Source organism: Anneissia japonica, unplaced genomic scaffold (assembly GCF_011630105.1).
Source record: "Anneissia japonica isolate Jap-2015-1 unplaced genomic scaffold, ASM1163010v1 scaffold288040_len302811_cov187, whole genome shotgun sequence".
In the NCBI taxonomy this organism is placed as follows: Eukaryota; Metazoa; Echinodermata; class Crinoidea; order Comatulida; family Comatulidae; genus Anneissia; species Anneissia japonica.
Genome location: NW_022715091.1, coordinates 91,620 through 109,408, shown reverse-complemented (window position 1 = coordinate 109,408; position 17,789 = coordinate 91,620). Strand labels below are relative to the sequence as shown.

The 17,789-nt window shown below is 31.9% G+C and overlaps 1 protein-coding gene across 3 annotated transcripts in view; it reads left to right on the top strand.

The window, feature by feature from the left end:
- LOC117109156 (microtubule-associated serine/threonine-protein kinase 4-like) overlaps nt 1–17,789 on the top strand; it is a 32,405-nt gene that overhangs the window by 9,120 nt on the left and 5,496 nt on the right. For all 3 annotated transcript variants that reach the window (XM_033251409.1, XM_033251408.1, XM_033251407.1), the window contains 13 exons: nt 2,855–3,028; nt 3,988–4,086; nt 5,046–5,169; nt 6,159–6,223; nt 7,463–7,548; nt 8,913–9,087; nt 10,295–10,386; nt 13,221–13,301; nt 13,658–13,728; nt 15,219–15,446; nt 16,013–16,237; nt 16,613–16,865; nt 17,211–17,461. In XM_033251409.1, the coding sequence (XP_033107300.1) occupies nt 2,855–3,028; nt 3,988–4,086; nt 5,046–5,169; nt 6,159–6,223; nt 7,463–7,548; nt 8,913–9,087; nt 10,295–10,386; nt 13,221–13,301; nt 13,658–13,728; nt 15,219–15,446; nt 16,013–16,237; nt 16,613–16,865; nt 17,211–17,461 (1,924 nt within the window). The remainder of the gene's footprint in view (nt 1–2,854; nt 3,029–3,987; nt 4,087–5,045; nt 5,170–6,158; nt 6,224–7,462; nt 7,549–8,912; nt 9,088–10,294; nt 10,387–13,220; nt 13,302–13,657; nt 13,729–15,218; nt 15,447–16,012; nt 16,238–16,612; nt 16,866–17,210; nt 17,462–17,789) is intronic.

Genomic DNA, 17,789 nt, shown 5'->3' with positions numbered 1-17,789 from the left:
TGAAATCCCTTTTAATACATTCAATATATAAAAAAATCCAATGGGTAATGGCATTACCAACAAGATGTCTCAAAAATCAGGAATGCGTGTGTGAAGACTTGATAGATATAATCTTGTTAGAGCCTAGCATTTTTTTTTTTTGCACATGGGAAACATGTTACAAGTTGTTACATTTTTTGCACATAGGGGAAATGGGTATAAGAGAAGTTGCCCTAATATGAACATGGGTTTTCCTGTTGACCCTTTTATAAAAGATATTCAATAGAATAGCATTTACTTATGACAGATAGCTAAAATGGCTGCTAGGGGCCGAATGAGAGCCAGGGTTAAAATGGCGTCTAGGGGTCAAATTGTAGAAATTGGGAAGTGGCATCCAAGGATAAAATAGTAGCGAGAGTTGAAATAACATCCTGGAAATGTTGGGAAAAACATCATAAATCTAACAATACTTTAATTGTACAAGAAAGTATAATACATACTCCAAGTATTGAAATACACGCCATCGTGTTGGGATTCAATATTTCGACATTAATTATGTCATCATCAGGAATCAATGCACCAATCAATGCATCAATCATCCTGATGATGACATAATTAATGTCGAAATATTGAATCCCAACACGATGGCGTGTATTTCCATACTTGGAGTATGTATTATACTTTCTTATCTGAGATTAATCAGTGGACCTTTCGGTTTTTAATTGTACAATGTTGTAGTAATATTTATTCATCCAATATAGGAAATATTCTTATATTATTTGCATAGAAATTGAATGTTAATGTAATACTCTGATCATATACATATGAACAACATAAAACAAATACAATTACTTTAGAAAAACAATATAGACATAATATTTCGTTTTATTAAAGTAATGTAAAACTTTAAGGAGAACTACTGTTGTAATTCTATCAAATTTTATTTACGTGCAAAAAGTGTTTCGTTTCTCGGCTACAGTATATGGTAGACATTTGGACTACTCGTCTTCCTAAATTTTTGAATGCCTTTAGGATATGGAAGCCAGAGACATCGAGTCTATAATTATTCTAATCTGTTCCTTGATCGTACACTTCATTAGATGTATACTGTACAGAACATATCTGCATTGAATTTCGACTGCTGTAGGTCAAACGATAATGGAGCTTTCTAACTAAGTCTCGCCCCCTTGGATACTGTTACTAAGGTGCACAAATGACAGACAAGACATGTGAATATGCTGGCCCTTTTCTGATTGATCAATTGTAAAGTTTAATTGACACTCCATTCAGATAGTGATCAAAAAGTTTTAATGAATATTGTTGGGTGTGCAAATAATTATATTAGCTAATGTGGATTAGTTAGTACCTACTTTATGTGAATGAATGGATCACAAATGAATGGTTTTCTCAGTTATGTTAAGTGAATAAATGAGAAACACCTTAATTATTAATGAATTTATAACTGAATTATTAAACCTGAGTTAGGGAAAAAATGAATGATTATTTACTGAGTGAATTGTTGAATTTATGGTTATGTGAATGAATAGAAATAAATGAGTAAATAAAATAAATATAAGTGAGTGAATGTACCAATAAAAAACTACAGAAATGAACTAATTTATGAGTGAGTAGATACATAAAATTAATCAATCAAATATATTATACTAATTATAAGAATTAGTCTTTTTGATGCATTTTTATTGGATTTGTACATAGACAGTCGTTAGACAATTAATAATTATGTTGCTTAAGTAAATATAAAGAATCAGTGAAATGAGTATTCTACTTACTATTTGTAGGCCTAATAGTTTAATTTAAAATAATGCACTGGAAATGGATTTTTTTCATAGAATGTTGTTAGTAATAGAAGATGCCTTTAAAAACATGCCAATAAATTTCATCGAATAAAAAGCAATACAAAAGCTACATGTTAAATTGAAATTTACTGCTGTTCAAGTAAGCCCTGAAGACTTATATCCTTAGAAAAGTATAAATTAAAATACATTACTACACAGTACACAACAGTTGTAAAACAATTGGCTTGACCCAGTGCCCTTCCTAGGTTGCCAGCAATGTCTTAATATTCCTTTTTTTTGACATTAAAGAAGTTCATAAAGGTGATTTACATTAATAAAGTGACACTTTTGATTATCCTTAGATATTTCAAGTTTTCAACACACTGTGTAGAATGAATGTGGTTGATGTTTTTGATTGTTGTTACTGGCTTATATTTGTCAGGAGAGTTGCTGTATTTTCTCAATATTTTCAGCCTCAAAATCGAAATGTATCGACAATCTTTAAGATGATGTTGCTATTATCAGGTTTCCTTGAGTAATTTTGGTTTATTTGACATGTCAAAGTTATTTAACATTTCATGAAAGATTTGATCAATCTTCCTTTTTAAACTTCAAAAGATGTTTATATTTCGTTACAAGTCACCTTTAATTAATACTAACATTGTGCCAATTTTTAAATTGTTCCGTTTTCTGTATTCAGTTTATTCAACATTTAAAAAAATTTGAAAAAAAAACATGCAATTTTTAAAAAAACCAAATCAATTTTTCATAAACTTCAAATAACCGTAAAAATACACAAAACAATAATATGTAGTTTATACTCCTTTTTCCTATATTAGAAATATCATAAAAGATGTTTATGTTGTATTACAAGTCAACTTTAATTAATATTAACATTGTGCCAATTTGGAAATTGTTCCATTTTCTGTATTAAATTTCTCAACATTAAGAAAAAAACATTTTGAAAAAGAACATGATATGTATAGAAGAAGCCAATCCCTTTTTCATAAATTTTGAATAACAGTAAAAATACACAAAATAATAGAAATATGTATTTTATTCTCATGTTTTTATTTTAGAAATTCATAGAGGAATATTCACAAGAGAAAGAGAGCCGGGATGCAGTGTATACATTTCTCGTACATCAGATAATTGAACAAGCCAGAAACTGCCTTGACAGGTCGCAGGAAGGTCACATCTCGTCACTGTACTTCGTGGAATTAACAGAGAATTTGAATAAGTTAATAGAAGAGGTAGGCCTAATTATTTTTATAATTAGTGATATTAAAACATAAGTGAGCTCCGAATGCGATCACATAAATTAAATTTTAATTTGATTTTAATGATTAATACAAAGTGTACAATTTATAATCTGTAGGTAAGCATAATTAATTGATTTACATACTGTGTAAGCTCTGAATATTTAAACATACATTAAGGTAGATTGTTGAATGAAATTATATCTTAACAATCTGTTCAACTTTATATAAGTCTATATATATTTATACTGTAATTAATGATTGTAAACTCTGTTGCTTATGATTACTATGTGATGCTGGATCTTAACACGTTGACTGCCAGACCTTTTTTTAAGGTTCCTTCCCATGTGCCAAAACAAGTTTACATGTACAAACATGCTTTTTTAAAATGTTATTTCATCATATACAGTATACCATAAAAATGATGTGTCTAACAAATTGGCGGGAAAATATTAGGGGATGAATAAACTCATCGACTGCATTGTGATACCACATTTATTGACTCTGCCAAGTGCGATTTATCTCATCCACTCTATGCATGGGTTGGTATATGTTCAAAGCGCGCCCCCACTTGTGCCACTCAATTGTACTACCGGCAACATAACACAACAAACATACATACGTCATTTGTTCATTATCGTCTAGGTGTGGTTCTACAATGTATAACAAGTTATAAACATTAGAGTGTTCCCCCGATCTTGACAAGTATACTTGTCCCTGGCACCCCCAGCAACACCCTGTGGGCGAGTATACTTGTTGCTGGCAGCCAACATGTTAAATACCCCATCTCAGCTTATAGAACACTATAAGAAAAGTTATGCTAAGATCTATAAATTTAAAAATCAGTTATTTGATTGTTTATTAAATAAATATGTGGTGTGTATATTGATGTTCACTGTATCTCAAAATAAACTCAACCCATCTTATAATTCTTGATTTTTGTTAATTTCTAGGCTACTCGTCGATCCCAAAGTACTGCCAAAGCATTTTCCAAAACCATGCGCGAATTATTAATAATTATTTCAAGGCCAGCCCGTTTGTTGGAATGTCTTGTAAGTACTAGAAGTTTAAGCCATTATTAGACAAGATAATTATTGAAGCAGAATACCTCTGTATTCAAGTTAATATTCCTAATCGAGAGGTTAGGGGTCATATATTACTGTCATCATTTTCATAATAAGAGTACAAAACATAGAATGTTGATTTTTGTCATATTGAGATCATTGTTTTATATTTTTCATAAAAGAATACATATGTGTACACTTTCAACCCCCTCTTTTCCCCCTAAAGCATATGTTTTGTACTCTTTTCATAATGAAAGTATAGATGTCCCTTTAACTACATACTGCTTCATACCAAAAATTCCTAATGGAAGGGTTACTCCATAACAAATGTTACCATACTTAATGTAGGGGTTACTCTGTATATGTTACAATCCCTGATGGAGGGGTAAATTTCCGTACCAAAAACATACCTATATAGACACTTATTTAATTTGTATTATAATTGTCCAGTAATTGTGGCACAGACAAGCCAAACTAGTCACTCGTCGCAAATCGTCTTTCAGAGAAAATGGCCAAATCATGCTGGCATGTCAAATTTTTGAAAATCTATTTTATTGCACTAAACTAACCTTTATATACCTACACATTATTCTATGCTGTTATTTTCCCAATGTGCAATGTTAAAACAACATTTTTAACTGTCTCCTTATACACATCTATATGTGTATAAGAGACAGAAATCATAAACTTTGAAGGCTGATTTCTCATATATAGTTCTTTAAACAGCTGTGTGTTTAAACGCTTGTAACTTCATAAGGAAATGTCCGATTTGAATGATTTTTTTACCATTTTATAGCTATTATTTTACTCTCCAACACTGTATTTTTGCGACGAGTGACTGGTTTGGCTTGTCTTTGCCACAAATGAATTTAATTGCTGATACATACATTTAACTGTTTGCAGTAATGTACATTATTATTTGGAGAGAAAAATGCTCTTTTCCCCAGGAGTTTGATCCCGAAAGGTTTTATGATTTCCTACAAGCAGCTGAAGGACACGCTAAGAAGGGTGTAACTGATGATGTCCCGCAATACATCATCAATCAACTTGGTCTTACAAAAGATCCCTTAGGTTTGTTGATAATTGTTTTGTGCTTATAATCACTTGGTTTCTTCGGTATTTCAAGATTTTTGGGATTTGAGGAAAGAATTTTATTATATATATATATATTTTATTCTATCTTCAAAAACAAGACATCACATAAAAGTTTCAAACATTTGGAACATGAAAAAAAAACCATTATCAATATAATATATGAAAGATGAAGATTAACCAATTTTCATCTTGTTTGTGGATTTGTGCTTTTGATGCATGCTATACAAAGAAAGATATTAAGACATTTTGGCTGTCTAAACCTATTCTAAAAATATTGGTTCTCCCATAATGCCACAATATATGATTAATAGAAAGAAATTTAAGCTTGTCTTTGAGATTTTTAGAGGTTTTTTGTGTCTTTCGTTTGTGTTTTGCCTCTTATTTCCAAGCAAAATACAGTTAAAAAACCTCTCGAATAGCTCAGGCTTTTTAGGCAATCTTTTAGTTCTGTATTTTTTAAAATGTTTTCTTTTGTATAGGTATGTTTAATTCCTTTTTCTTTTTAAATCTATAAAATTCCTACCAGAAGAATTTCTTATTAAAAAGTAGCTAAAATATGATGTCTTTAATACTGTTATTGAGATAAAGAAAGCAATTAAGAAATTATGATTATAAACATATTCTAAAAATACCTGTGATCACAATAATACATGTGGCTCCCAAAATGCCAAAATATATTGATTTCCATTGCACAGTATTGCGGCAATGTATTGGTTATTTATAGAAGTGAGGAAAAAGTTGTAAAATTCCAGGTCTTAAATACGCCCCCACATTGAGTCAACTTTAAACTTTTCAAAAAGTTGTGTCTTTAAATGGCAAACTTCCTTATTATCTGGTCTTATGTTATGCTTGAGACTGCTATATATTGTGATTGTCCGGCCTTTTTTCATTGATTATTAAAAATTATTTGATTTCAAAAATGAAGTTCAGAATCTCAAATTGTTTGAAATTCTTGTATAATTCAGAAATGACAACAAGTCTGTGTTTACAAGAGAGGCTAAATGGTGGTGGTGAAAGCAGTCCAGAACAGGTTAGTTAGTTAATACATATACTAAGCTTAACCAGTTGTAAAAATAAGTTTTATAATTTCAATGTAGTTCTGATAATTTAATCATTATGATTTCTGGTCCTTCACTGTTACAACAATTGGCTATTTTTTGACAACACCACTTTCACATTTTTCATGTTTATTGATTGAAAATAATAGGAGTTTCAATATTTGTTTTTCTCTCAATTTGTATTATGTCTTGTTGTTGGGGGACCATACTCCATCCATACAAAAGTCTTAAAATTCTGAACTTATTTTATTTTTTGAGTTGCGCATCCATGCGCACGCACAGAAATCATTGGCCAAATAAGATGTACCTCAGGGAATTATACTAATTGAGCAACGTAGCTCAGATTATAGCGTCAGCTATGTATCGGAGGTCTTTGGGCATGATATCTTGTTGGGTGCAAAATTTATTATTTTGCTTATGCCCAGTTATATTGCCTTTACGTTGGTGGACGCAAGGCTCCATACGAAAATTCTTAACATTCACGAAACTTGCAAAATCATTCGAGTATGCAGAATAAGGACAGGAAGGACACATCTTAGATAAACTACAGGACAGAGTCCACGGTGAAGGGCACCGTGGCATTTATTTCAAGTGTCTGTTGATGCGATTTGCAGGAAGAGCCCAACTACGGATTAAGTTATGGGGTACAAGGCTGTTAATAATACAGTGTTTTAATTTATAGCTTCTATTTTTTGATTTGAATAAAGTTCAACTATTAAAATTAGAAAAAAAAAAAGATATATTTTTATGCTGTGTTAACACTTGAATTGCCTACTTTGTATATGTAAAGGGAAATATATTTTCTTATTTAAATAATTGAATATTACTGATCTCGTATAAATTTCATGAATGGCAGACAGAAGAAGAATATATTCATTTTAGGGACCAGAAGTTACTCCACATGTATGACAGTTTCATTTTTTTGAACCCATTGTTTTTAAAGAAGATGAAGCTTCTTAGGAACAGCATAAATTCATATCAATATCAGAGGCTAGCCCCAAACTTTTTAATGGTTGTTACCTAAAAACTGCTTAGAATTTTTTTTTTCCCTTTTTTTTTTTTCTTTTGACATGTCAGAATATTTTTTAGTATTTAATGCTAAATCTAAGATGGCAGGTCCAATGGGTAACGTTAACCTTCTGAATGAATGACTATATACATATTTCATGTGCTTTTTATTAAACCATTATCGTTATTACCCATATTCCCAGGATGGTGACAAGAGAAGGAATAGCCTACAAATGCCAAGCGAAGAGGATTTTGAAAATTTGAAAATCATTAGTAACGGAGCCTATGGGTAAGGAATCAATCCCATAACTCAGTATACTATACACATTGTACAATATATATGAGTTCTGAATCTTATTTTATGCAGTTATTATAGTTGTGTTTAAAAACAATAAGTTTTAATTTTCAGTGTATGCAGTTTGTCTATTTCAGGCAATAAATGTGTAAAATACTGTACCTCTGAATATAAATGTAGGAAATTACTTACGGTACAAATAAGTTGCAGAATATTATTATAATTATTGTGTTTTTTTTATTCATTTATTTTTATTCTTTTTACTGTATGTTTTATGCCTCAAAGGGCAGATGAACTGCACAGAGCCAACGGCCAAACCATGCTTAGTTTAAGAAGTAGGATTAGTTAAGTATTAACTAATAATGTAAGATATTTATTGTGTTGATTTTGTATTGCTATTTGTTAATGAGTGGATAATAGCCCTCGATGGCATTCGAAGCAATGAAATTCTTGAATCTCTTGAATCTATTACTTTTTTTGTATTCTTATATAGTGCATAGAAGTCTATGATATGCTCTCTATAAGTCGACCATTATTATTATTGTTATTAATTTTACCTACAGTATATGATCATTTTTAATAATAATTATTCATTCCCATAGGATCATCTTTAATAATAAGTATTCAGTCCCATAGTTTGATCGAATTCTTAATTACATGTTTATTTTACATTAAATATTATTTGAATTTAAGGAGTGAGGAAAATCAATATTACACATCTGATTATTTCAACATTCACATATAATATTCACTTAAATTTTATTTATTCTTTATATTTTCCTTATTATAATACAAATAATTATGTCATGAAATATATTGTCAATTGTAAAGGTTCCAATCTTGAACATAGGCTTTCCTTCAATGAGAAATGAATGACTTAACTGCAAATTATTTAAGAAATGTATTTTCGCAAAGGCAATCAGCATACAATTCTAGATCTACAAATAACCTACTTAGGTAAACCTAATACAGAGTCTAAGAAAATGAAGTAGGCATATTGTGGGGCTGACTCATGGAACAATATTGATGAGACCACAAAAAATAATACCACTCTTAAAAGTTTACAAAGATAATCTGAACATAATTTTTTGGTACAGTTTTTTGGTAGTATTCTCGATTTGTTGGTGTTAAGCTTTTCTATTTTTCCTTTTTATTAATTAATTAATTAATTTTTTGTAAGTAGTTCTTGTTTAGTTGTACATTTTATAGTTAAAAGTTTTGTATGTATACAGCCTCTTGGAAGAACACTACCTTGGTGGAAGAGCTTCCGTTGTTAAAGAAAGATTTTATTATTATTATACACTTGACATCATTATTTTTGGTTTTAATATTTGACCTTTTGTTCTTGTTGCCACCAGGGCTGTGTATCTAGTGAAACACAAGAGATTACAACAGCGCTTTGCAATGAAGAAAATATGCAAGCACAATCTGTTGCTAAGGAACCAAGTGGAACAAGTGTTTGCCGAGCGGGACATTCTTTCGTTTGCGGAGAATCCGTTTGTGGTGGGGATGTACTGCAGTTTTGAGACCAAGGTTAGTTTAATTGATTTTCGTAAACAACATCTCACTCAGGATGTAAGGTCTTCCTTTGTGGCGCATTTAGAGACGAAGGTCGTTTCCTGTTCTTGTTTATGTCAACCTGAAACTAAAATTTTGTACTGTGTGCCCGTTAATCCTATCGCAAGAACCCTGTTTGTATCATCAATTTTCATTTAAACTTCTTTTATTTATGAAACATAACAATTGCAAATGTTGAAAGATTGATCAATTAGATGTTGTTAATTAGATTTAGCAAACTTTGACATATTAGTGGGCACTTAGCTTGCAAATATTTTTTAGCAACATACAAAACTCAGATCCCATCTGTGATAACTCATTTTATTATTTGGTGTGCAGTAGTTTTAAACATATGCATTAAATAGGTCAAGTTAAAAATGTATGGTATATGTTTACCAAGTTTAGCGGATAACAATTGCTTTAAAAGTTCCTATTGGGCATTGCTTCTGAGCCTTAACTTCTAGAATCAGTCCCCTTGGAATTATTAGGTTTTCATGAACTATATAGGCCAGCTACCCTAGCTGATTGATACACATGTAGTGATTTAATGTGGGCATGCCCTTGAATTCATACTTTCTAAAAGATCATATTACCGTAAAACCTCAAATAGAATCCCTGACCTTAATTTTTTTCTTTTTTTGCAAACTTCGGATAGGTTTCTTTTCGAGATGGGCTTCTTTTTGAAAATACTTTTGCAAAGTAAAGAGGTGGGGCTTCTTTTAAAAATGAATGCTGTAAACTTTGGTTTACTATCAATATCATCATCATCATCACCATCGTCATGCACCATCTTTGATACAAATGTAACCACCATCGCTACTACTATTAAATGATAAATAGGGCCACTTTAACGTTAGTCTTTATCATGGAGTGTATTAATCGGCAATAAATCACCTAAACTACTGTTAAAACCAAGACATGTTTTTCTTTTTATTTAGTTTCTTTAAAATTCATGTACATTGTCTGTAAAAGAATCTATCTCTAAAAGAAACCCACGTTACGCTATCCTTCAGATGAGCTTCTTTTCGGGGGTACTTTTGCAAACTAAAGAGGGAGGATTCAATTGAAGATGGGCGTCTTCTCAAGAAGAAGCCCAGTGGGCTTCTTCTGTTGAAGGTTTTATTGGTATTTGTTCAATATCTGCCTGTTGTATAATGGCTTTATTTTTTTCCATGTTCCACAGAAACATTTATGCCTTGTAATGGAGTATGTAGAAGGTGGTGACGTCGCCACGCTTATTAAAAATGTTGGTGTTTTACCATTCGATACTGCCAGGTATATATTTTTCAATATTTTTGACCATATTTAAAAGGAAGTAGCTATTGTTGCACCAGTCTTCGACGTTTCCTTATTCTATTTAGACATTATTGTATGTATAAACTGAATTAAACCTTCTATATGCTATAAGCAAATCACTATGAAGATTGAAGGTAAGGATTTTTTTCCTCCTCGGTTTAGAATCTAAATTTTTTTCATGCAGTAGTGGTCTGATTTTGTATGGAAGTAAACATCAGTAGTTGACAAATTTAATATTTTTATTCTAATTTAATTATGAAAGGAAGTATTTCAATTTTTTGGTTGAGTGACTACAGAATCTGGTGTTTTGCCTGCTTCTGGAAAACATTTTAATGGAATGACAACTAAATGATAAATTTGTGTGGGTAGCAAGGTTAGTTTTATATACGATATGAAAGTTTACAGCACTTTAACATGGCAAGGGAAAAACTATGTACATGCAAGGAAAGATAAAAATTTATATGCACACGAAGATCAACAGAACACTGCCAGTTGCACTTTTGCAGTTGACCTACTGGTAAGAGAAGATACACCAAATTGGCAGCTCCCAAATGTAAGCTTCACAAAATGGATGAACTACTACCTTTTCAGAGGTCCCAAGTTGGAAGAAATCTCTTCCGTGACATATTTTTAAATGAGCTTTCTCAACATAATTGAAGCATGTCGTGGCGAAATGGTTAAGTTGTTGCACAGGCCATGGAGTATTGAGTAAATGAGCTATAAAATATGGGAGCTCAAAAAATTGCCTAAAAATCCAAATTTTTTTTCACTATAGGTCAACAGTTTTATATCTTAATCATGTCCCAAAGTATTAGTTCTGGAAGTGGTAAAAAATTGTTTATCTAATGTTATTTAGATAGTTAATTTTATTAAACAATGTATGCAGAAATAACTTTGGAAGGTAATTTATACTCAAAATCATGTTTATCTTGAGAGTTTTGTACTTTCACTTTCCAATAACTTAGGCTTGAAATGTCCAATTTTAATGAATGACCTCTCATTTTAAAGATCACATACTCAGGTATCTTAAAATACCAATAACTTGAATTTTAATTTTTGCTACAACTTAGCCATTTTGCCACATCATGCCTCAATTAATTTTATTTTGCTGTACATGGTGATTACCCATTAGCGCTGACTTCCGTAAGACAATTAATATTAAAGTAGTAAAAATATGCAAATATCATCAAATTTGCGAGAGATGGTGGAGGCCGTCCTGATTTCTGGGAGACTCCTGTGACTTCCGAGAGACTTGTTTCTATATTAACAGAGAGTCTTAAGTTCAAAATGACAACAACAGTTTAATCTTGATTGTATGCACTTTGGTAAAAGCCTCAATGTGCGTCACATTTGAAATAAAAATTCGGAATTAAACAAAATATAAATTAAAAGGTGTGTTTTGAGATGTTGTTTGAATGTGTTCATGTTATAGTTGCTTGTCGAATTTCAATTGGTAAGTCATTCCAAAGGGCAACCGAGGTACAGAGAAATGACCGACTTCCATAAAACTGCGTTGGTGGTCGTACAGAGTGTGCTAAAAGAAATTCTAAGATTGATCTCAGATTCTTTTATGCGCTTCTATGTGGATGAGTTCTGTAATGAATTTTGGGGAAGTGTTCATATCATGAATTTACTGGCGATTGATTAGTGTACATGAGGTTTTTGAAGGCAGCATGCAATTCCAATTTGTGCGAGACTTGGGACATCTGCATTTAGGTTCTTAACCATGTGGTCAACATTTTGAATAACTGCACTGAACATTCTTTTCTAGCATACTTTGTTACAATTCTTGCACTGTTGATGGGCTTTGAAAATGTACTATCAGTCAAAAATTATTTCCATCAAAAATACAGGAAAATACCTTACAAACTCCAATAAAATTTGCTCATTTGTAACGATCAAATAAATAAAAACAGATAAAAAAAAAAGTAGATTTCACCAATTTACAGACATTTTACTACAAATATCCTTACATTGATTACCAGCCAATTTGAAGATCTATGCAAAAGAATACAGTAAAATTACTATAAATGACTAAATTCATAAGGGAATTTTTTTAAATTCAAATTATGTTATTTAATGTTAATAACTTCTGTAAGTATACAAATTAAGCACTTCAAATGTAAATTTATTTTTTTTTACCTCATGACTATTAGTCATAGTACGTCTTTAAACTACAAAATAAAAAGAAAGTAAATAAATTAAGTGTATACCACTTCACTTTTCATTATCAGTAAAGCCATCATCAGGTACACTACTACCTAGATATACAAAAAAAAAAAAATAAGATAAAGCATTTTCCCATTCTATGCTACAAATTGTTAAAATAGACAGTTTAGTGCCAGTTATCTGCCCCTACTTCCACTCACTGAATCCATTAGGTTACTGTTCCTAATATGTTTCCTAATCAAAGTTATAAAGCATTTAGATTTTGTTCCCCTTATTGGGTGTCAATAACATTTACTGCAGGGGTTGAGTTAAATAGGTACCAGGTACTTATGCCAGCCTTCCCTAATCCATCATCTTCTCCTCTCTTAAAATAGATTCCTGGCCATGGGACTGATTACCGATCAACATTGTAAAGATATTTCCTGCCTTTGTGGCTATGTCTGTCAGCTAACTTCATTCAAGTATTCTTCCTAGTCTATTTGCAGGTTATCCCATAAGGATATATCCTTTGCTTAAATGTAAAAAAAAAAATGTAATTTTAATTTAAAATGAAAGGCCATTTTGTATTTCATTGACCCAAAATGAATTGGCACTGTCTCTTTTCATTGTTTTAAAATTAACATGACAGTTTTTTTCCCTTTTAGGTTGTATTTTGCGGAGGCAGTGCTGGCCATAGAATATTTACATAGTTATGGTATTGTACATAGAGACATCAAACCAGATAAGTAAGTAAAAAATTAGTTTGCATATATTTTCTTAGTCTTAATTTGTTTAGCCTTTCTGGCACTGCAAACTATTTTATTAGTAAAATAAATGAATTCCAAAATATATGTATAAACTATTAATAAGCTCATGATAAATCTTCTTTTGGACGAAAGAGTTTCCATCTCACTGGATTTTTGTGCACGTCCACTATGCTTTGATCTACTGTAATCATTTTAATTCTGAATTGTTCTGTATTATTGTTATGTCAAGTATATTTGTGTATATTAAACAATATTGTTCATCTTAGATAATAATACTTTTATGTTTCTATGTGTTTTAATGATTTCTTATTCTTCATTGTTTTACTTTCCAATAGTCTCTTGATAACCTCTACTGGACACATCAAACTAACAGATTTTGGATTGTCTAGAATGGGAATTATGAGCTGTAAGTAGAATAATGAAACTGTAATTTTATACTGTAATTGTATATGTGTTCGGATTGTAGTTGAATGACTTAGTTGGTATTTGTTTGCCTTCAAATCTCAGGGTGCTGGGTTCAATTCCTGTGACAGAAATCCCTAATCCTCATTATGAAACTTAGTTATTAAAGCATAACAAGGTCCTTGTAATGAAGAAAAATAAAATAAAAAATATATAATATTATATATATATATATAATTATATAATATAATATATAATGTATATAAGACAGACTGTCATGTACTCTATAGAAAAGATACACTACCATTATGGGATTTGGTGTATTCAGTCATCATCCTAATAACAATCTGTTCTTTTTTTTTTCATTTCACATGTTACAACAATAATCAAACATTAAACAACAGAACACAGCTTGACAGCACAAAATTACTGAAAATATTTTCAGATGATCTCCAGGCACCCAGGGAATCAAGGGTTTACTTTACTTTAGCAAAAGTACGTAAAGATTTTAGTGCATTATTAAGGGTAACTCGTTTCCAATAATGAGGTCCAAGAAAAGTGAAAAAGTCCTTACTTATACAACATACACCAAAATTATTAACAAGTACAGACCATCAGAATATGTTTACACAGGAAAACATAATTTATTATCTTCCATGTAGGCCTCTAGACCAGTCTGTAGTAAAAGTCACTTTAAACATATGAGGGAGACCATTTATAAGGGTTTTAAGATTTTCAATCATGCATATAACAGATGCTCTTTATCCTTCAGTATTTATGTAACCTCAACATCATTAAATGTTATTGAGGATAATTTTACATTCACTCATTAGTTGTCAGAATAGGTGCGTGCAGCCATCAAATCTTTCAAATTTAAATGGCTTCTAATCGACCTTAAGTGAATCAGTTGATAATGAATCATATATAGCACACTTTAAATGAGTCAAGTAATGAATAACTCATGGAAGAGGTGTAAATTAAATGAGGTAACCTAGGGGGTGTAAAGAGGTAACTCAATTCCATATTCACAAACATTTTCATTTTAGACATGCTAATAAACCATTCTAAAAGTATTTTTTTAGCTTTCAACCACAATTCATTATCAAATTCAGTTCAAAATTTCGCCACAATCCAAAAATTAAGAAGAACATATGGTGATAATTAATATATATATATATATATATATATAGTTTTAGATCTGCCATAGGTAACCATTCTTAAAAATATTTTGCTACAATTACAATTCTATACCAAATTCATTTGAAGGTTATACCACAATCAAATCAAACCTTGTCACTAAAAACAGCTCTATCCCCTAAGCTATCATGAAAGAAACTTAGTTTATAAAGCATCGTCCCATCCTGTAGGTAGTGAGTGTACTTGCTGTTGGATGTGAAGGAAACAAATAAGACCAAAATAAATTAAAGAATCTTGAACCCCTCCCTGACTCACAACACCATTTGATAACATAACTTTTTATTTCTCTCCTCTTAGTAACCACCAATCTATTTGAGGACTCCCTTGACAAAGATACTGCACAGTTCAAAGACCAGCAGGTGTGTGGAACACCTCAGTACATAGCTCCGGAAGTGATACTACGACAGGGGTACGGCAAACCCGTGGACTGGTGGTCGATGGGTGTCTGTCTCTATGAGTTTCTGGTAGGATGTCCGCCGTTTTTCGGAGACACGGCAGAGGAGCTTTTCCTACAAGCAGTCAATGGTATGAATCGTTTAATTATGCAGTTTTAGCTACCTTACAAAACATTGTTAAGGACGAGTACATCTCATCTTTTCCGTTACCCATTCCAAAATATATTTTTCTTACTTGCATATATTAAGTGCGTACAACAGTCAACATTGCCTAAGTGGTGGTAGTGGCTGTGGTGAAGTGGTTGCAGTTAAAGGCTTTCAACTTTAAACCTGATGTCTGGGGTCTTGCTCTGCATTTCACATGTACCTTGCACAATTAAGCACTCAACCTATTGTCTCCACCCAAGAGTATAAGGATGTACCTGGTAGAGTACAGTACCGAATACTCTAGCTGCTTATGGAATTTTGGTGGTCCTGTGCCCCCAATGGGCCTAGGATGTGTTCCATGGGTATTTGATGTAGTGGTATAATGCACATAAAGACAGTTTATTACACCATGTATTATATAACTTGTGCATTATTTATTGTATAATGCACATAAAGACAGTTTATTTCACCATGTATTATATAACTTGTGCATTAGTTATTGTTATAACTTCAAAACTAATATGCTTTCCTAATTGATTGCATTTACAGTTCAGTTAGAATGGCCAGAAGAGGAAGAAATGTTATCTCATGAATCTGTTGACCTTATAACCAAGCTGTTAAATGAAGAGCCCAGGTGTCGGTTAGGTACAGGTGGCTCTCATGAGGTTAAAGGTCATGTATTCTTTGAGGATCTTGATTGGACGTCACTGTTAAGACAGAAAGCTGAGTTCATACCAGCTCTTGATGGGGAAGATGATACAAGTTACTTTGACAGTAAGTGTGTGTGTTTTTTTTTCTATTTATTATTATTATTATTATTGTTATTATTATTTATATTATTATTATGTCTATCTGAGACAAAACAAATGTGTCCCATTTAGGCTGGCTTAGCCCAGGCTGTTTCAAATTGTTTTTCTTCTTCATCAACAATTTTTTTTATTATTATCATTTAGTAGAGATGTCTGTTGACCAATCTTCATTTGATTTAGAGTTAATAATCTTATGTTTTTTATAAAATGCACTCTGGTTATCATTGCCTTTAATTCTCAATAAAGTCTATTTCAAGAACCAGCCATATAAAAATATTGTTGTTATGAAAAAATATTTAATAGATTGTATACTTAAAATTAACATATACTCATTTCACAGCACGATCTGATAGATACAACCACACATTAGATTCAGATGATGATGATGATGAAGAGTTTCCAGAGTACTCTCATTTTTCTACCCTATCGCCACGGTTCAGCAAGTCTTATAGTAGCCTATCACAGTCATCAGACGATTCTGAAAAGCGAGAGCGGGCGAATTCGTGCAATGATACTGATTTAGACGTGTCATCAGACCTAAAGGATGACTCAATTGTGAAACGGGATAATTCTGCCCCAAATTCACCAAAGCTGTAAGTCAATAATTTAGGAATTAGCTATAATTGTAGTTATAATTTTTGGGTATTAATGCACTTATATAATACTACCTATTCTTTCGATTACAAACTTCATATAGTAAATATAACAGAATTTTTTGTGTGTGGGTTTTTTTGTAGCGTTGGTGCCATCAACTACACTATTTTAATTGTTTTCCTGGTTATTGAATATACATTATAAAACAGCCATGTCTGTTAACCTCACTCACTCTGGGGCGTTCCTAGGCCTACAGCAGAACAATCGATTATTATTATTATTATTATACACATTGTATTGTTGTCATGTTATTTAAAAAAAATTATGTCTTTTTCTATTTTTAGAAGTAGCATGCTACGTAGTTCAAATACTGACTCTTCAACGAGCGAGACAACTGAAAATTCTCCAAGAACTCGGCGTCGATTGATGCGAAAGCCAAGTCTTAAGGACATTTTACCCAAGTTCTCCATCTCGCTGGAGGAGGACATGGTAGAATGGCCTTGTGTATCAACACCAAAATCAGATAGTCGAAGGTCTCGCTCTTCCGTCACCAAGTCTGCGTCCATTAACACTCTTTCATTAGTCATTCCGCCTGGTAAGTATCTTATTATCTGTCTGAGCGTGGGAGGGTGATTACCTTTTTTTCTTGAACTTTGCATGCTCTTACATTGTGTTGCATGTTTTCGAAGGTTTATATTTAATTTTAGGAAATTAATTTTGGTTAGCAATAGTAGTGTGTTGCATCTGTTTATTTGACCCATATCGAGGTCAATGCAGTTATATATTGTTCTAGCCGTCCCTGGTGTTTTTAGTTTCATCCCTACTCCTTTGCATGCATGTATTGTTTCCCTCAGTGGCATATCTAGTAGGAGTCTTGAAATCAAGGGTAGGGGGAGGGGAAGATGGAGAACGTAAGTGAGAGG